This window comes from Ranitomeya variabilis, chromosome 6 (assembly GCF_051348905.1).
Source record: "Ranitomeya variabilis isolate aRanVar5 chromosome 6, aRanVar5.hap1, whole genome shotgun sequence".
In the NCBI taxonomy this organism is placed as follows: domain Eukaryota; kingdom Metazoa; phylum Chordata; class Amphibia; order Anura; family Dendrobatidae; genus Ranitomeya; species Ranitomeya variabilis.
The window spans coordinates 49,552,325-49,573,033 of NC_135237.1; the positions used below are offsets into that span (position 1 = coordinate 49,552,325).

Consider the following 20,709-nt stretch of genomic DNA (forward strand, 5'->3'; position numbering starts at 1 on the left):
AGTCATCAATCAAAAAGTAGTGGACCACCTCTTTAAGAATTGACCCACTCAAATGCTAGGTTCAAATGACTATAAAAAATCATTCAGAGTTGCATCCAGAAATGTGTGCAGGCATCCATATGCAATTTGTTTTTTTACTAGCAGCTATTAATCATTTACAAGACTGTTTACAGATTCCTATGTTACAGAACTGCAATACATGCGGAAAAGTCAGTTAACGTATGGCTTCTGATTTTATTCTCACACCCATAGACTTGAATGGTGATTCTCAATGGTTTTCGGAGGTAAATCATGTATACTGCGATATTATCCACATGCACTGCCCCATTGAATAACATTGGTCCGAGTGCAATCCGTTTTCTAACAGATAGCACTTGGACCGAAAATAAAGTAGCGTGCACAAGGCCAAAAGCTGGGAAAGGGAAACAGGGGTGGGTAAAGTGAATGGACATAACAGAAAATCTGAGGATTTGTGCCTGGAAAATCAGCAGTGATTTATATTATTACCCATGTGGATGAGATTTGAACAAATCTCCTCCACACGCTGCAGAATAGATTGACTTATTTTGCAGATTTCACATTTTTGCATACAAGTGGGTAAAATCTTTGGCGAAGTTCACAGCAAAATTTGCCTGTTCACAGACCCTCTGCATCCCATGTGATAAATTATGGAATCATCTGTCTGGGAAGTGACAACAATGAAGGATGTCACATTTTTGCTATGCTTGATTCTAGACAAATCTAGGAGCAAAAACTTCCATATATGTCTACATTAACTCAAAGCCGTACTGAGGTACAGTAAGGCTTTATTTTTTTCTATAATCCCCACAGCAGCCGCAAACAACAAGGAGATCTTACAGAGCAGTAATATAGACTTGTACATAAAGACTAATAACACTCAAGAAAGCACAAACACAAATTAGGCTGGTTTCACACGTCTGACAATCATGATCCCATCCCGGACCATGCGTTATGATAGCGTACCAACTCACTCAGGTTAATAGGTAACACATTAAAAACTGCAACTGACCCTGCCGGTTCCTGTACAAACTAGAGATTTTGACCCCCAAGTCCTTAATGTTTCCTGAAGGAGCTGAGATAACCCTAACCATAGAACAGACGATGGCAACTCGGACCTAAACTGCCTGAAAGGCCGTCGAGCGCATCACGTTCCTCCTAAAGTACTGAAGGGCAGAGCAGAGTGCAAATTACCTACAGAAGGGAAAGTGTGCTGAAATAGAAAGAGATCCCAGAGTGAGTAAAGTAAACCATGAAATACAACATAAAGTACGTACTGTTCTTCCTAAAAAGAATCAGAACATAGGTACAGGGTAAAGAACATAAACAGCAGAAAGATAAACCCTAGCTGGTATTTAACTGAATGGTTATCAACTATTGCAGTATGGCTGGACATCCAAATGAGACTATCACCAGCAAGAAATACCAGCAGGGGGAAACTATACAAAGCCGCACTCGAAAGATGATAGGGCAGACAAATGATTAAATGAAAACACTTGTTACCCTAAATAGACTGAAACAAGGATAACAGAATCTAAACACCAGGAGAAAAGGTGTATCTGCTGTGACTCGGCAGACAGTGAAGCCAACGACAAAGCAGACGCTCGCGGGTTTGAACCCAGACGCATGACACCATGATGTCCGAACTGGACCGGCAACGGTCTCCTGACACAGGTATATATGAGGCTGCTAAGCTTTGGTCAGTAGACCCTGTGCGGGCGTTCCAGTCTGCACCCAGATCATGAATGTTGGATGTGTTAAGCCAGGCGTACTCACTACAGTACATCTACAGGTCTTGTGATTACAGAAATCAGTTCCACATGGCACATCATTTGCAAGGCAATTCTCTTACCATCCCTACATACCAAGGTGGCTGCACAGAAGTAACCTAAAATGTGCACAATTATCCGGCAATGAAACATCTAACTACAGCAGCACATTATGCTAAACTCCAGCCCTTCCTAATTTCTCATCTTTATTAAATTAGTGAATTATAATGTCCACATAAATCAGGACAGAATTTAATAACGTTTTATGTCTGTCATCTTCTACAACTAGTACGTACGAAGGCACGCAATCTCCGAATTTCCTGAGGTTTTCAGAGAAATTTTCCATCTCCAAAAATCACTGCCGCTAACTAAAATAATTTGTCCCTTTGTGTGTGTATCTGGCTAATTTAAAGCGTCCATATAGACAGGAATTGCAAGGTATTAGGACTGAAAAGACAACATACTCCTGGTGATCATAAAGGGTTAGGTTCTTCCATTTCAGAGACGGCTCTAATTTGGCCTTGTTAGTCTTGCTTTTTACAAGTGGATTCCTTGTCTTCTCCTGTGCTTTCTTTTCTGGATACTCATTAGACCAATGGTTTTGGCTTGGTTCCTCCTCTTCAACTACATCCACATGTTGGACGGTTTGAGCCACTGGTGGGTCTTCAAAATATATAAAATCCTATGAATAGACAATACAGGGGTATGAATCATGTGCTCGTTCTGAGCGAAGTAAATCAGTATAATGGGAAAAGGTAGTGATGGACAGGGTAAAAGCACAGAGTAACTGCTTTATATAGTGAGCACGGAGAAAATCATGCTCCAAATGGATGTATCTATCTTTACGATATAGTTTTCATAGGCTATGGTGACTCTGGACAAACTGCGCAGCCAAAGATCGTTATGTGCTGCTGCTACATGGCGGCAATAATGGGGTCTCACTGCGATCCCTATGGTACGACAAGCAAGTTTTATTTGCACCTTCTTGTCACGATTGTGGTACCCAAGAGGTCACAATCAGACCCCATTATGTTGCAATGTAGCAGCGGCACATAGCTATCTTTGGCTGCGTATTCTGTCCAAAGTCATCGTGTTGCCATTCATCTGTATTGAGCTGCGATGTATCAGTCGCATCTAGTGATCTCTGGCCTCATGATCCATGTTGTGGCCAAAGCTGCCATATTACCCCTGCTTTCACATCCTAGCTTTAGCATATTGTTTAAATTAAGGATTCCTACCAGGTCAGTACAACTGGATTTCTACCATGAATCCTGAAAGGCTAAAAGTTATATTATTGGCACCTAATCGCCACAAATCCTATTCCTGGCACCCAAGAGAAACAGCAAATAGATCCATAGCACAACATAGTGCATGTGGATTTTGCTGCTTATTTTGTTGAGAATTTGCTGCAGATTTCAATGTTTCCATTGCAAAGAGTGAAATCCGTGCTGAATTCCGCACAAAGAATTGATCGGCAGATATTAAAATCTGCACCTCATGTCAATGTCAGAAATGTTCAGCTACGTGTAGATTAGGTTTGTTGTAATTTTATCTGCGCAGCTGATACCGACTTTTGTTGCAGGTTTCCTGTACGAAAATCCATGTGGAAAATCCACACCAAATATGCAACATGTGTGTGTACGAACATACCCTAAGGCTCGGCTCGCATGTCGCATGTAGGGTGGGGATTTTACACGTGTAAACATGCAGCATGTTACATTGCCAGCAATATGGATGAGTTTTAAAATTTTTGTGTGCGGAATCCGCATGGAAATGGTTTGTTGTTGCGTTTTTTTCTGTACCTCTGCAGCAAGTCAATTCTTCGGGCAGAATCAGAGTAGAATTTACCTTTTGCAAAAAAAAGGTTTAAATCTGGACAGATGTGCAGCAAATCTGTAGTCCAATCTACATGCAACAGGCACAGATTCTGCTGCAAATTCTGAAGCAGAAAAGATGCAAATAAAATCTGCGTCTCTGACCAGAGTAAGATTTCTGGAGTAAGGAACACCACAGCTCGTCATGAATTAGATGACTGACCTTTCCTGCCCATTTTTGCCTGGGTGTGAAAAATGCCAAAAGCCGCAAAATTTATGTACCTAAATTTCGTGACTTTTTAAAACAATTTAAGTCGGAATTCTGCCAAAATTGTTTCGATGAATTTGGATCTTAGACCCTATAATAGTCAGTGAATGATTCATATGCATCGTTTTCCATAGGAATCACATGTCCATACAGAAAAAAAAACAAAAAACACAGAATGCACCATACAACTCCATACAGCAAAAGAATTGGATGGTGGAAATTATGGCAAGTTCCCGTGCAAATATCACTTTACCTGAGAATCAAACTGGAGTAGAGGAAAAAATAAACTCCCTCTATAATCATTGATATGTCTTTAGGAATAAGAACCGTCCAGCCGATTTCAATGTAAAGATACCTAATAATAAGAGATATTAGGACTATGGGGTACCTGCTTAGTGATGTTTTCAGAAAATTTTGGGGACTTGTCCTTCAGTAATGTCATGAGATCTTTATAAACTTGACTTTGCCGGTCATAGTTAATTTCATCCTTATCCTTCATTTTACCCTGTGGAATGTATTAGAATGTATTAGTGGATGTGAGTGAAAACGAAGAAGAAAAACAAGATAAAGGGTCAAAACCATAGAAATGTTCTTACCGAGTTTATAAAGGCACCCGATGTGCTGTACGTCACACAGAAAGGCTGACTGTCATGTGGTGTAACCATCAAATAGCAGATTTCCCCATGAACCTGTCTCCAAGGTGGAGAGCGGCAACCATTGGAAAATTCATAATCTATAAAGAAATTTTAAAAAAAAGTTAATTATAGAGATGTGTATTGTATGCAGATCCGAATCTGGGGACTGTGAGTAGATCCAACCAAAATGTGCCAATAAGTGCGGAAAATATGCCCGGATTTTAGATATAGAAATGATTGGGATTTTAGGTAAGAGATCTGAATGTAAAATCTGCACCAAATACGCCATGGGCTAAGCTAAGGTCGCGCGTGGTATATATAAGGAGGTTTTTTCCATAGCCTAACTTCAACAAAATTCAAGCTTGTAATTAGTGAAATTTACAGCAGTTTTTTTAGGACTTGGTGCAGATTTCAGCCTTTCCATTGCAAAAGGATGAAATCCAGAAATAATTGACCTGAGTGCTGTGGGTTTATAAGTCCATACTGCAGGACAAAATAAGCACTGAAAATATGGCGCCCGCCGCGCAAGCGCAGTAGCAGTGATCCGATAGCTGCTACTGAGCAGGCGCCGGCGGCGCCATCTTGCTGGAGAAAAAAAAATGTTTTCTTTTCTTCATTTTTTTTCAGCTTTTTTGTCTTTTTAGCAAATCTGCTATTGTTCAAATAAAGTGGAGCTAAAAAGAATTTGATCTATAGGACACAAACCAATGAATCTATTTATATAGATGATTGCAGAGAAATTGTGGTATAAAGTCAAATAAAATATATTAGTACAAAGTGATAAAAGCAGCGCAGAACACCGACCTGAAGTGTATTCGATTGATTTCAGCACAGATTTGTCTTCATCTTTGCAGAAACGTCTGATTAGATTAATTTCATTCTTCACTGCGGTGGGAGAAACCCGGACTTCTCTGAAATTAGAAACATAAAGAGACTATTACCTTGACCCAGAACATCTGTCTTTGCTGTAAGTGGACGGCCTCGTGTGTTTTAGTAATAGTGTCTCAAATAGAAAATCCTGGCTGAGTCACACGAGGTAACGTTCCTCCATCCGCGACAGTGATCTGCTGCGAACGCTTGTTTCTGCCACTTACAATAGAACTGTAGTTATAGGGCAATGAATGAATGATCAGATACTAAGGATTACCATCAGACAGATATAAACGTAACCTATGGCCCCGGATGTCATTCTGTGCAGTCCACATTCATCTTTGGAGCTTCCAAATCTTGGAAATGCTTGGGAGTCTTAAGTGCAGGGAAATCCTACTCTCCAAATAATAAGTGGAAGTTCTAGAAGTGGAAGCCCCGTGTAGCGGAATTTACGGCAAATACAACACTGTAAGATTGGAATATAGTGCTTATCCCAGGCTCCGCTCCCTTCTCCTGGGTCCGCTGCCCTCTGTTGTGCTCCACGCCCGGTGTGAATCTATTACATCATCTCCTTAGACTTAATTAAAGCCCATTGACTCACACACCTGTCTTGGAATTGAGACTCCAGTCCTATGTTTGGTATCCTCCATTATTTGTACTACTGTGTTTCAACTCGCATCTATCCCTGATAGGTTGAACTCCAACTGTCCGTCTGCTGCTGAGTTTCAAGTTAGTCCCATTCCTCACAATTCTACGTGTCCTCTGGAGGCTACACTATCACCTGGGGTCCGCGTGCCTACCCAAACCAGAGGCTTAGTGGATCCATGTCACCTGGTGAGCCCTTACACCGTTACATTTATTTGGTGGTTGTGCAATCTATGTAGTCCTATGACCAAGACAGTTGTACTGTGCTTTAATTAAAGGTGTTTTCCCATCTCAAAGATCCTTTCCCAATATGTAATAGGTGTAATAATAATTAGCAAATACCTCCAATTAGAAATTTAGTATAGTTCTTCAGATACGCTATGTCGCTTACCACACGTTGGGCATTGCAGTAACTTAGGTATCCATGGTTACGACCACCACAATTAGTTAGTTAGGCAGCTCTTAGTGGTCGTAACCATGGATACAACAATGCCCTTCATGGGGTAATCGACATAGCGAATCTGAACAACTATACTAAATTTCTAATTGAAGGCATTTGCTAATATTATTATTACACCTACTCTTTTAAGGGTTTGCCCACCTTTTGCCCGCCAACATCTGGGTGCCGCTGCCAGCAGTGCATCAAACACATGGAGTGGAGTTTATATACATATATGTACACACACACACGTATTGGTTTGTGCCTTGATTCTTTTGGATCCAATCTAAATCAATTGTATTTTTCCCAATTTTCAGCACTTTATACTACACAATGCTACTCCTAATCCCCCCAAAAACACAAGCCCTAGCGCAGAAATGTAAAAATGCCATGAAAGGTAAGAAGGAAAAAACAAAAGCAAAAAAAAGCTAACTAGCAGTAAGATGTTGTCTGTACACCAGGGTTAGCAAACAGCTAGTTAGTAAAAATCAGGATACTTTTTTCTCCGATCTGTAAAAAAAAAAATTGAAGCGTTTGTGAAATTGGAGAAGAATTTACATATTATTAAGACCTGTAATTATCATCATTTTACAGGTCACAGTGAAAGCTGCGAATGTCTTCATAAAAGAATCACGCATCACATAAAATCACAGTTATTTTTTATGGTTTCTCAGTGTGTTCATAATAAAACATGTTGGCTTTCCATGATTTTTTAATAAGGTGTCCAGAAAAAAAAAATGCAAAAGTCAAGTTGGCAAACCCAGCTGTGCAAGACGTATTATCGGAACATTAGGGCTTGTTCACACGCAGCGTTTTTTAAAGCACCAGAATGAGATTTCTGAAATCTCAGGCACATGTTGCTTAATTTTTTACTGTAGATTTTAACTATCACAGAGTTTGTTCACATCTGCAGTGTGTTAAGCCTTTCAGCATTTTTCTCCCATTCAAAAATACGGGTAAAAAGTACGTAAAAAAAGCATAAAAAACTAGCATATCTAAAGCCGTGTTTTTCATGCCGTCACTGTTTTTTACTGTAAATACTTTAAGCGTGGACCCTTAGGCTAGGGTCTCACAACAGATGAGAAAAAAAATATCTTCATCTTCTCTATTCTTTTCAGTCCGTGAAAATCGGACTGCACTCATATGTCCTCCGAGTGCAGTCACTTGCGTGGTCGAGTGCGATCTGATAATTGGATCCAACTCGGGCATGCAACAATTTTTTTCTTGTATTTTTTTAGGGATCGCACTCAGACAGAACATACAGTCATATGCAGGAAGCGTTATTTAGGCAATGTATGGCGGTATTATTTGGACAATGAATGGAAGTTTTATCTGGGCATTGTGCGGCCAGTATACAGAATATAAATGTCTTGAAATAATAACCAGAAACAGTCAGCGGAGTGGGCCTTATTTCGCTTGCTATTTGTTATAAAACCGGCAGCATTTCTATTCGAGATTACCGCGTATTTACACACATAAAAATGTATTAATGGTTGCAGTCGTGTAGCTTGCTGACTTGAAACAAAATAGTAAAGCGTTTTTATTATTTGATTAAGTGGATATAAACCTAAACTGCTGAAGACAGGAGGTCTTTTTTTTTCTTCTACCAGTGGAAAGTGATCTCCTGTCCTTGGCTCCAGCCTGAGTGCAGCTCTCCGGAGCGATGCCGCAGCCAAACCAATGTGGGAATGGTGCGCGGGTTACGATCAGACGCTGATAACTCCCAGGGATCCGATCGCTACATCAGAGATGCTCTAATGTTCTATTCCCCAGCCACGAACCACAAGATGTCCCAATAAATGAAACTGCTGCTCTAGGGCCTGTGTGGCACACACTTAGTAAGTCAGCTTGGTGGTGTTGATCTAACAACTGGAAATAGATTCCTTCTTTTAGCAACTGGCAATTGTATGGACGTCAGCTAACATATTTTATATCATACCCAGAAATATAAAACATATGTACACGGTTTGCATCCCACGGATGAGTTGGAAAACAATTTTTTTTTTCTTTCCACATCCATTAAGTTTTGCCCGGTGCTATGTTTTTAAATCAATAAATGTAATGATTCTCATATCTTTCACCTTCCCCTTCATTATTTTTTTCCTAGCACATAAAAAGCAGATGGTGCTGCTTCTGCTGCTCATTAACACTAGAAGTCCCAGGAATTTCAAGATCCCCCCTGAAGTCCTGAGAGAGGGTCAAATGACCCTCAGTCCATATTGACACTTTAATTAGCATCCTTTTATTTGTAAATGTGCTTTTGCCTGAGGAATCTGCAGGGGGGATTATCTAAGATAAGAGTGTGTAAACAGAAGAATGCAAGCTATTCCTGAGTGTGGGGGTTGCTTGTGAGAATGTGAGCTGCTCCTGAGTGTCTGCCCACCCCCCCAGCTGCATTGCAATAGCAAATTTGCATGCAGCTTTATGTGCTGTGGGGGAGAAACCTATTTTGTTCACAGGAAAGAAAATGGAGAGAAGGCACACCATTGAAGAGGCATTGCAACTGATTCTGAGCAACACAAACCCTTTTGACTCAGATGGAGAAGACATAGTCCTTCAACCGGATTCGGACTCTGAGCTGTCTTCAGGTTAGGCTGGCTTCACACTCCCTTTTTTGCCTGTTCATTTGGATCCTATGTTTTGCAGGGGTTGGTGCAGATAAGGGTCGGTGACTTCCGTGTGCACGGACCACGGAGGAAAGTGAAAAGCCTAAAAATAAAGAATTTCATATTCACCTCAGTCCAGCGCTGACAGTTCCTCTCACTTCCAGTGCCGCTCATTAGGCTTATGAATATTCACTTCACTGAGCCCAAGAGTGAACCGGAAGTGAGAGGAGAAGAGGCGCTGGAGGGAGGTGAGTATGTGGTGACAGCAGACAGCGCTATCTGTGGATTCACGGATAGCACACGGACACCACCCACGGTGCATGGGGGCCAAAAGGGATCCTGTTCTGCTTGTTTCAAAAACGGACAGAACAGGATGCCAAAAAAGGCAGTGTGAGTTACCTCTTTTTTTTTTCCTGACTATCTTTTTTATTTTGAACCAAAACAAAATGCTTATTTGAAATTATTTATCTTGCAGATGAGGAGACTCCGCTCTACCAAAAAAGAGAGCTCGGTTGGCGAGTGAGCCAACAGAGACCGCAAAAGATAGCACAGTGTGGCATGAAGTACAAGTGGGGAAACATCTCCATTTGACCCCAATAGAACCGTACCCTACAGATGGAGAGCCAAGTGCTAAGGCCAGACGAAGTGTCCAGAGTCGCCTTCAGAGCTTCCTCTGTTTTATCAGTCTTGACATGCTTCGTAGCATTGAAGAATGGACTACTCAACATGCACGTCACACGGAGCAGGTGGATTGGTTCATGGGTCTCCCGGAACTAATGGCATTTATTTCAGTCATTATCTTGCGGGGGGTGACCAAGGTTCCATCATTACGTGACAGCTGGTCAGCAAACCTGGGAAACCCAAGGATCATTGCCACTATGACCCGAAACCGCTTTCAAGACATCGTGCAACACCTACGCCTTGATGACATGTTCACGCGCAGTGAGCGAGTGGAGACCGATAAGTTTGCTGCAATCTCCGATGTGTGGAGATCGGTTGTCACCAACTGCATCGCATCCTACAACCCTGGTCGACACATCACTATTGATGAACAGCTTTTCCCATCAAAGACTCGCTGCTGTTTTCTGCAATACATTGCAACAAAACCAGACAAGTTTGGCATCAAGTTTTGGGTGGCTTGCGACTTGAAATCAAAGTACATCTGTAATGTCCTCCCATATCTTGGCAAGGACCCCAGTCGTCCCAGCGGGGAGAGACTGTCCGAAACTGTGGTGATGAGGCTGATGGAACCATTCATGGACAAGGGCAGAACTGTTACCACGGACAATTTCTTTACATCATTGTCACTTGCACAATGACTGCTTAGCCGGGAAACCACTATCCTCGGCACAGTCAACAAGAGTCGCCGGGAAATTCCTCAATCCGCTAAACAGATGGACCGCACTGAATTCACCACTCAGGTGTTTTCAACCACTGGTGCCACACTGACAGTGTATGCACCCAAATGAAAGAAAGCCATCTACATTCTCAGCAGCATGCACAGCATGGTTGAGACTGAGGATACCAACAAAAGGAAGCCAAACACGGTCACACAATACAACCACACAAAGTGCGGTGTGAATGTAATGGCCCAAATGGTGCGGGAGTACAGCGTGCGTGCAGGAATACGGAGATGGCCAGTCGCCGTGTTCTACAACATGATTGACATGGCAGCACTCAATGCTCATGTTCTTTATCAGGCATGCACTGGGGTGCAGGAGAGACGGGTGGACTTCCTGGTTGAGCTTGCAAAAGAGTTAGGTGGCCGTCATGTGACTGAAAAGAAGGCACGCAAGGAGAAACTCCTTTGGCAACTTCCTTCCACACCCAGCCCTGGCAAAAGGGTGAAGTGTCAGGTCAACCATCGATGCACGAACAATTGTGCAACTGAGAGATGTGTTAACTAGGGTTGAGCGAAACGGGTCGTCCATTTTCAGAAGTCGCCGACTTTTGGCAAAGTCGGGTTTCATGAAACCCGACCCGACCCCTGTGTGGGGTCGGCCATGAGGTCGGCGATCTTTTGAATCTGGTATCAGAATTCCGATACCGAGTTCCGATATGTTTGCGATATCGGAAATCGGTATCGGAATCCACATTTAAGTGTAAAATAAAGAATTAAAATAAAAAAATATTGATATACTCACCTCTCCGACGCAGCCTGGACCTTACCGCTGGTAACCGGCAGCCTTCTTTGCTTAAAATGAGCGCGTTCAGGGCCTTCCATGACGTCACGGCTTGTGATTGGTCGCGGCCGCTCATGTGACCGCCACGCGACCAGTCACAAGCCGTGACGTAATTCTCAGGTCCTAAATTCCTAATTCTATGAATTTAGGACCTGAGAATTACGTCACGGCTTGTGATTGGTCGCGTGGCGGTCACATGGGCGGCCGCGACCAATCACAAGCCGTGACATCATCTAAGGCCCTGAACGCGCTCATTCTTAAGAAGGCTGCCGGAAAGAAGCAGGGCGCGTCCGAGGGTGAGTATATACCTAATAGGAATATACTCACCCTCGGCTTCTTTCCGGCAGCCTTCCTTCCTAAGAATGAGCGCGTTCAGGGCCTTCCATGACGTCACGGCTTGTGATTGGTCGCGGCCGCCCATGTGACCGCCACGCGACCAATCACAAGCCATGACGTAATTCTCAGGTCCTAAATTCCTAGAATTAGGAATTTAGGACCTGAGAATTACGTCACGGCTTGTGATTGGTCGCGTGGCGGTCACATGAGCGGCCGCAACCAATCACAAGCCGTGACGTCATGGAAGGCCCTGAACGCGCTCATTTTAAGCAAAGAAGGCTGCGGGTTACCAGCGGTAAGGTCCAGGCTGCGTCGGAGAGGTGAGTATATCAATATTTTTTATTTTAATTCTTTATTTTACACATTAATATGGATCCCAGGGCATGAAGGAGAGTTTCCTCTCCTTCAGACCCTGGGAACCATAGTATCCCATTGCACTGCCTTGGGTTTCGTGTTTCGGCCGACCCCGACCCCGACTTTTTTATAGGATCGGCCGATTTCACTCGACCCGACTTTTGAGAAAGTCGGGTTTCGTGAAACCCGACCCGATCCTATAAAAATAAAAGTCGCTCAACCCTAGTGTTGACTGCTACAAATACACGTGTGGCAAATGTACCAGGGACATACCCAGGCAGTGCCAGGTATGTTCCGACATGTTCAGACAGACTGCTGAGTGAGTGCTGAAATGCTAGTCACACAAGGACATGCCACTCACACACACAGCCCCCCACTGCAGCCTATTGAAAATATGTGTGGAATTGTTTTATTCCTTGTATTTTTTTAACATTTTTATAACAAAAATAAAAAGCATCCTTTACCCTTTCCCCCCTCCCCTCTTCCCACTCCTCCACCAACATCCCTCCCTGTTGTATAATTTGATTATATTGTTTTCTTGTTCACTGTTTTATCGCATTTGTTTGGCCATGCCGCTTATACACTGCTCATCTTGAAAATGTGACTATTTGTTTGATGTTGGTGTGAAATAACCCTTTAGTGAAAAAAAAACTTATTGGTTTCTAAAAAAAAATAAAAAGCATCGAAACAAATAACAGTTGTTCTTTTGTATATTTTTCACACTAAAATTTCAGTCCTCGTGTGCAAATTTTTTTCGCGCCAAATTTGCACAAGAATGAACATGCTGCAATTTTTTTTCGCTAGTGTGATTGAGGCCTAAAGGTACAGTTACCCATTACGATCTCGTTGACGATATCGTTTGAAAACGTCACATGATCACGTCGTTCATGCAATGTCGTTTTCACATTGTTGCGTGTAACGTGAAGATATCGGACGAACACATCGTTGGATCGCTGATCGCAGATTTGAGGTCAGGATCTCAAATCTGACGATCCTCGTCCAATTATGTGTCAGAAGATGTGCAGCATCGTTCAGTGTAACGCTGAGATGAACGATGTCGGTCTAAATTCTCCTCTTCCTGCCATTGTGAAAAATCGTTCTGCAAACGTTTGCAATGAGGCTAACGCGGAGCCAAAATTTACATCGTTAACAAGATAGTTGCATGTGACGCCTCTTGGACGATGTGAAACTGACTGCACGAACGATGTGATCACGTGACATTTCTAACTATATCGTCGACGAGATGAAAATCCGCAGAAGAAACCGCAGTAAAAAACGCGATAAATCCGCATTAAAAACCGCAACGGGTTTTCACTGCGGATTTTGGAATTCCACTGCGGAAAAATCCGCAGTGGAATCCGCAAAGTGTGCACATAGCCTTAGACACAAATGCTTCTGGTCATTACTCACAGCTGTACCTTGCTCTAAAATTTCTAATTCTCTATTTAAAATATATAAAAAATGATTCGTTTCAGCGCTTTTTTGCTCAAATAAAAATAAACTAAATACAATATGTATAGTCTTTATATTATCAAATACAATAAACTGAACAGAACTAACTTGAAACTTGAAACTACATGGGTAAACTCGATGGAAAACAGCAAACAACCTCCTGTGGTGCAACAGTAATGGCCTTAATTACAGAACAAAAGACAGTGAATAGAGATAAGATAAGCTATAGATAAAATCCTTTAGGTCATTTGACCCTTCTCTGGGTTTCAAAGGTAGAAATGTCAAATGACCCGTCTCTGGGACTTCTAGTGTTAAAATATAAAAAAATATATGTAGCAAAAAGTCTGAAATCAGAAGACTGGAAATATCGTCGTTTGTTAATGTACTTACTGTGAAATTTGCTTTAAAGAGCTGTCGAGCAGCTGCATATCAAGCTGCTGGAGCAGCAGGAAGATTTTCATCTTGATTTCGGCCTCTTGATCCTCTTTTTGTCGCATTTGGTCGAAGAGGCGCAGCATAGAGGTGTCTTCTCCTTGCACGGTAGCGAAGCCTGCGCCGAGGATTCTTGATATCGGGTCTCTGTTTGCTGAAAATACAAAACAACAAATGAACCGGGATGCTAATGATAACTCTCTTACCATGGTATGACTGGGGTGGGTATGTTAACCTGGTGGCAGAAAATCCAGCCCATACCATAAGTGGGGTCATTTTTCTAGCATGTTCATACATTTTACAGAATATATTTTTTTACAAGCAATGCTTTTCGGCTGCACTGCCCTTGCTCCATTTGGCCTTACCCTCAGAGTAAGGCCGGAGTCACACTACAGCCGAGTGCTATGCGATAAAACATTGTATAGCACTCGGCCTAGTGTTAATCTATGGGGCAGATCACATCTGTGATTGTTCGGCATGTGAAAATATATATATATATACATCGGTCACAGAAATCACTATAGCAAATCCAGTACCTTTGAACAACACCATTCGTTTTACCGTATAGTGAACTGGAAAACGGGGAAAAAAATCCAAGTATGTTGAAATTTAAAAAAAAGTGCAATTCCACAAATGCTTGTTGTTTTTTTTTACCATGTTCATTAAATGCTAAAACTGATCTGCCATTTTGATTCTCCAGGTCAGTATGAGTTGGTAGATACCAAACATGAATAGGTTCCTTTTTATTTAAGTGGTGAAAAAAAAATACAAAGTTTGTAAAACAATAAATAAATAACTAAATAAATAAATAATGGTGCCATTTTGAGAGGCCCACAGCGTCTCCATTTTTCAGGTGCGTCACAGAAGTTTATAACGTAGAGCTGTGAAAAAAAAATCCAATTTTTTCCACAAAAATGAACTTTAAGCCCCAATTTTTTTATTTTCACAAAGGTTAACAGGATAAAATGAACCCAAAAATTGTGCAATTTCTCATCAGTTTGCCGATACCCCATATGTAGTGGGAAGACCACTGTTTGGGCGCACGGCAAGGCTCGCAAGGGAAGGAGCACCGTTTGACTTTTTGAACGCAAAACTGTCTAGAATCGAAAGCGGACGCCATGTCGCATTTGGAGAGCCACCAATGTGCCTAAACAGTGGAAACCCGGAACATGTGACCCTATTTTGGAAACTAGACCCCCCCAAGGAATTTATCTAGATTTGTGGTGAACACCTTGAACCCTCAGGTGCCTCATAGAAATGTTTAAGATTGAGCCGTGAAAATACAAAAAAAAATCCCTTTTTTCCTCAAAAATGTTTTTTAGTCCCAATTTTTTATTTTCACAAGGGTAACCGGAAAAAATGGACCCCAAAAATAGTTGTACAATTTCCCCATATGTGGCAGATACTCCATACAGTATGTGGTGGAAAACTACAGTTTGGGAGCACAGCAGGGCTCGGAATGGAAGGAGTGACTATTTGGAGTGCAAACTTTGATGGAATGGTTTGCTTGTACCATGTTGCGTTTGAAGAGCTCCCGATGTGCCTAAAAAGTAGAAATCCACCACAAGTGACCCCATTTTGGAAACTATATCCCTCAAGGAAGTTATCTAGAGGCATAGTTATAGAAAAAGATAGTAATGCTTTTTGTTTTACTGGTATATGAATTGATAAAGTGGAGTCATGTATAAGTTATACAGAGTACATCAGATTATGAAAGTGTGTTGTGTCAACAGGGTAAAAACAAATTGTATTAATTTGTGTACATGTGGTACTCTTTGAAGCAATCTTTACTGTAAAGGCCAGGTTTCTCAATGGTAAATTGTGGCCTTCCGGATTCCCCTCTGCACCTTTTTTTGAGTTCTTCCCTTCTTCGTTGTTTGGGGAACCTCGGCTGGAAAATGTTGACTGGTATGATACGGGCACCATCAGTTTTAGAAGTATTGGGACCCTCACCTTCCTGAGTGCCAAACCATAGGGCCTTGAGACTTCCTCTGAAACTAAAGGAAGGTCCCCTTATTGCCTACAGATAGAAACAGGACAAAAGCTTTGTACAGTGCCATAGGTACAATGTGCACGGCCAAAGTTTTGTACCATACTTTAGCTTTTCGCATTTCACTATATGGATTGAGGACCTGATCTGAGAGGTCTACTCATCCATACTTATTATAATTCAATATACATTCTGGCTTTGGGACTTGTGTTGTGGTACCTCGGACAGTGACAAGGGAGCTGTTGTCAAGGTGTATGGTGGTCAAGATAAGCACATCTCTTTTGTCCTCATACTTGACCACCAGCATGTTGTCGCTGCATTGGGATCTGCTGTTGCACTTTCTCAGCAGTAGCCCAATTAGGGCTTAGGGAGGCTGCTCTGATTTTTTTTCACACGGTGCCGCATGCAACTGTACCTCTGACAGAGAGGGTCTTGAAGAGTGGGACGCTGGTGTAAAAGATAAACATGTAAAGGTGATAACTCTTATCCAGCAGTGGGTGCTGAAATTTCCACACAATTTTCCCACTAACGCCCAGGACAGGGGGCAATAAGGAGGGTCAATCTGGGTGTCGTTCACTTTGTAGACCCTAAATATAGTCTTCCTTTGAAATGAACCAGAGTGTCATGAATCCCAATGGCTAGGGATAGCACAGGACAAGCAAAGTACAAATATATTACGGACGAGCTCTAGGGTGATGGAACCTGGGCTGACCGCTGCCCTACGCCTGACAAACGCAACTAGAGATAGCCAGGGAGCGTGCCTACGTTGGTTCTAGACGCCACGCACCAGCCTAAGAGCTAACTAGCACTGCAGAGAAAATAAAGACCTCACTTGCCTCCAGCGGAATGAACCCCAAAAGATATAGTTGCCCCCCACATGTATTGACGGTGAAATGAGAGGAAGGCACACACATAGAGATGATATATATAGTTTTAGCAAATTGAGGCCCGCTGTAAACTAGAAAGCAGAACGATACAAAAGGGGACTGAGCGGTCAGCAAAAAACCCTAATCAAAAAAACCATCCTGAGATTACAAGAACCCATGTGCCAACTCATGGCACATGGGGAGAACCTCAGTCCACTAGAGCTACCAGCTAGCATAGAGACATAATAAGCAAGCTGGAACAAAAAACCAAACAACTGAAAATCAGCACTTAGCTTATCCTGAAAGATCTGGGAGCAGGTAGGCAGGAACCAAACAGAGCACATCTGAATACATTGATAGCCGGCAAGGGAAATGACAGAAAGGCCAGGTAAAATAGGAAACACCCAGCCACTGATGGACAGGTGGAAACCAAAGGCCGCAACCCACCAAAGTCACCCAGTACCAGCAGTAACCACCAGAGGGAGCCCACAAACAGAATCCACAACACCAGAGATTCATCTATACAGATGTCCCTTTGGGGGTTGTACACCTCTGTACATTTTCTGCTGAAGTGTTCATCTACTAGCCGAATTTTGCATACAGGTCTGGCAAAATTTAAGAGACCACCACATCAACACAGCCCAATCTCCAGACCTGAACCCCACTGAAAACCTCTGGAATGTAATCAAGAGGATGATGGATAGTCACAAGCCATCAAACAAAGAACTGCTTACATTTTTGAGCCAGAAGCAGTGTGAAAGACTGGTGGAAAGCATGCCAAGACACATGAAAGCTGTGATTAAAAATCATGGTTAATCCACAAAATATTGATTTCTGAACTCTTCCTGAGATAAAACATTAGTATTGTTGTTTCTAAATGATTATGAACTTGTTTTCTTTGCATTATTTGAGGTCTGAAAGCACTGTTTGTTTGTTTTTTTATAATTTTGACCATTTTTCTTAGAAAAAAAATAAAAAATGTATTGCTTAGAAATTCGGAGACATGTTGTCAGAAGATTATAGAATAAATAAACAATTTACATTTTACTCAAAAATATACCTAGAGAAGAATCAGACAAACTGAACATTTTTCAGTGGTCTTAATTTTTGCCAGAGCTGTAGATGATCGAAGTTAGGATTGTCTTGGGGAAGACATTGCACATTATCATTATAATGCAAAAATGTTTGGATTGCTTCAAATTGTGTCCTTGTCATGGCCACATGGAATACCTGTGTGATGTAGAGAATATCAGTACTCCAGTATGGAAGAAGCTCTGGTCTTCTGACTATGCCCACATGCAGCACAATGCCCCAAAATGTCGTCATTTCTGCTGCATTTACAGGGGTCCATCTGGCGTATGATGACGTTGGATTTTGGGTGAAAGCTTGACGAGCATACAAATTTGTCAGGGCCACCATAAGATTTATTATTTACTCGCTGAAAAAGAATTTGAAAAAGTCAATTTTAGTGAGGGCTGTAACATCAAATTGGATTCCTGAGCTACCCATGAAATCTGGAATAACAGGCTAATAATTTTTTGGGGGCTGGAGTCCATATGGGATCAATTGTTGTAGGGGTTGCTTGGATCACAGGGCGCTTGCTGGGGGTCCCTCCTCACTAGATGAGGAGCAGGAAGAGAAATAGAGGAATGTGGGATCTTCCTCACTGCCTGAATCCATGTCGCAGGCAAGGAAAGCGTATACCTCCTCTGGTGAATAGCGTTTTCTTGACGTATTGGCCATTTTTATTTTGTTCTTCAAAACACTGGGGATGTATGTGTAAGTGGTGCTATTACATGTGTATTGTGTGGGGCTTGTGTAAAAGTGTACTACTTATTATAAAAAGTAGAGAAAAACAGTAGAAAAAAAGTAAAAATTTAGAAGAAACACTTAGAAGAAAAAAATGAAAGGAAAAATCAGTAAATGTAAAAAAAAAAAAAGTGATCAGCGATCAGTAATCAGTCACACAGCAGCCAGTCCACAGCACAGGAGAGATTGCGGGAGACAAGAGGCTGGAGAGTGGATCACACCGACCACCAATGACCTTCTCTATCTCGGGGTAACACATGGGGTATACAACCACTCTGCATGCCAGCTCTGGGGTAAAGATGGTGCAGAGTGGGGATCGCTACTTTAGATTAACCCCTTTGGCGCTGATTGGTCAGTAACTATTGTTCAGGAAATCAGCGCCAAAGGGGTTAATCAAAAGAGGTGACATCGTGATCACCTCATCCATTGTCTCACACCAATCACAGCATGTCATATGGTTTTTTATAACTTTACAGTCAAAACGCTGTGACTGGATGGTCACAATTGATCAGCAAACCACAGCGATTACCGACGAGGAGGGGCGGTACAGCCAACCAGAGGCGATGTGCAGGGACAGCAGCCATCTTAATTCGGTCACTCGGTGCAATGACCGGAAATAACTGCGCCATATATATACGGCGCATGTCATGAAGGAGTTAAAATCATACAAAGGCCTGCAAGTAATAATAACCCGACCACCAGTGGCCTGACTCTGCAGCCAATCAGTGGCCCCTTTGGCCACTGGTGGTTTTGACCTCGTTATTTCCAGTCCAGCTGAGACATTCGGAAGTGGAAAGCACATTGAAGAGATTTAATAATTTTTCTAGATCCACGGGATAAGTATGGCTTCTTTTATCAGGATGGATTGGCATTAGTAACTTTTAATAAAAGAGGATTTTTGGTACTCACTGTAAAATCCCCTTCTCGTAGACTTCAACATGGTGTCCTTTGTCCCCCAATAAATCGACTGAGAAAACCCCTTTAGCTAGTTTGGTTATAACCTTTGATCAAGTGGTGATTGATGTCTAATAGTAGGTACCAGCAGCTGACACATGACCTTACAGGGGTTTCCACAACTTTTTGGGTTATAAATTAAACAGTTTGTCATTACCTATAAATAACATATACTCACCTAGCAATCCCCTTCCGCTTGTCTCATAATGTTGTCTGGGGCCCCCACCGATATATTTGCTTCCTCCTTTGGCATGTGACCGCTGCAGCCAGTGATTGGCTGAAGAAGTTACATGTCCATATGACCTGAAATAGATCCTATTCTGTGACCATAACCTCAGATCAGTTCATGTTCATAAAAGACCATAGACATGAAGACAGTTTTTTCTTAGTAAATCACATTTATTCTGCCTCTGTCTGGAGTACGGGCACTGACCTTCCAAGCAAGCCTGTGTTTCTTTCAGCTTTTTATCCTGTGCAGTCTGGAGAAAGCGAGATAAGTGTTTGAAGCTCCGGATTTTCACTTTTGATGAAGATATGACAAATAATGGGTTTCCGTCTTGGTCTGTATCTTCAGACTTCACCGAAGAATCACTGAAACGACACCAAGCCAAGCTGTGGTCATAGGAAATCCATCACAGCTGAGAGTCTCTATTGTACAGTGAATGTGGCCTATATCCCACTGCTAGACAAATATGTGACACGTCCAAAGTGCCAAAGTGTCTATACTGCCCCAAAATGGCCCTTGTATGCTCAATACCAAGTAATGCGCCAACGTTCCCTTATTATAGACATTGTGCTTTGTCTGGGGGCCAAATGTTGCGTAATAAAATCTGGGTGACATGGAAAACAGGAATCCAGACTGAACACAGGAATGACTGCAGCCATTCTGGAGCCCGGACGCCTGTGAGACCCAGACAAATACCTTATATGTTATATACAGTATGTACACTATAGGTATATACAGCTCTGGCAAAAATTAAGAGACGGCCACATCAAATCCCTGTCATGGGCAGCCCAATCTCCAGACCTGAACCCCATTGAAAACCTCTGGAATGTAATCAAGAGGATGATGGATAGTCACAAGCCATCAAACAAAGAAGAACTGCTTACATTTCTGCCCCAGAAGCCGTGTGAAAGAGTGTGGAAAGCATGCCAAGACGCATGAAAGCTGTGATTAAAAATCATGGTTATTCCACAAAATATTGAAATGATTATGAACTTATTTTCTTTGCATTATTTGAGGTCTGAAAGCACTGGGGTTTTTTTAAT

General features: G+C 42.1%; 1 protein-coding gene across 3 annotated transcripts in view; it reads right to left on the reverse strand.

The window, feature by feature from the left end:
- ODAD2 (outer dynein arm docking complex subunit 2) overlaps positions 1-20,709 on the reverse strand; it is a 188,608-nt gene that overhangs the window by 163,770 nt on the left and 4,129 nt on the right. For all 3 annotated transcript variants that reach the window (XR_013216796.1, XM_077268455.1, XM_077268456.1), the window contains exons 3-8: positions 19,874-20,031; positions 13,780-13,975; positions 5,309-5,415; positions 4,466-4,602; positions 4,258-4,374; positions 2,252-2,469 (exon numbers count right to left, since the gene is read on the reverse strand). Coding sequence is in view for 2 of the 3 variants with exons in the window: in XM_077268455.1 (XP_077124570.1) it covers positions 2,252-2,469; positions 4,258-4,374; positions 4,466-4,602; positions 5,309-5,415; positions 13,780-13,975; positions 19,874-20,031 (933 nt within the window). In the remaining variant the exon portion in view is untranslated. The remainder of the gene's footprint in view (positions 1-2,251; positions 2,470-4,257; positions 4,375-4,465; positions 4,603-5,308; positions 5,416-13,779; positions 13,976-19,873; positions 20,032-20,709) is intronic.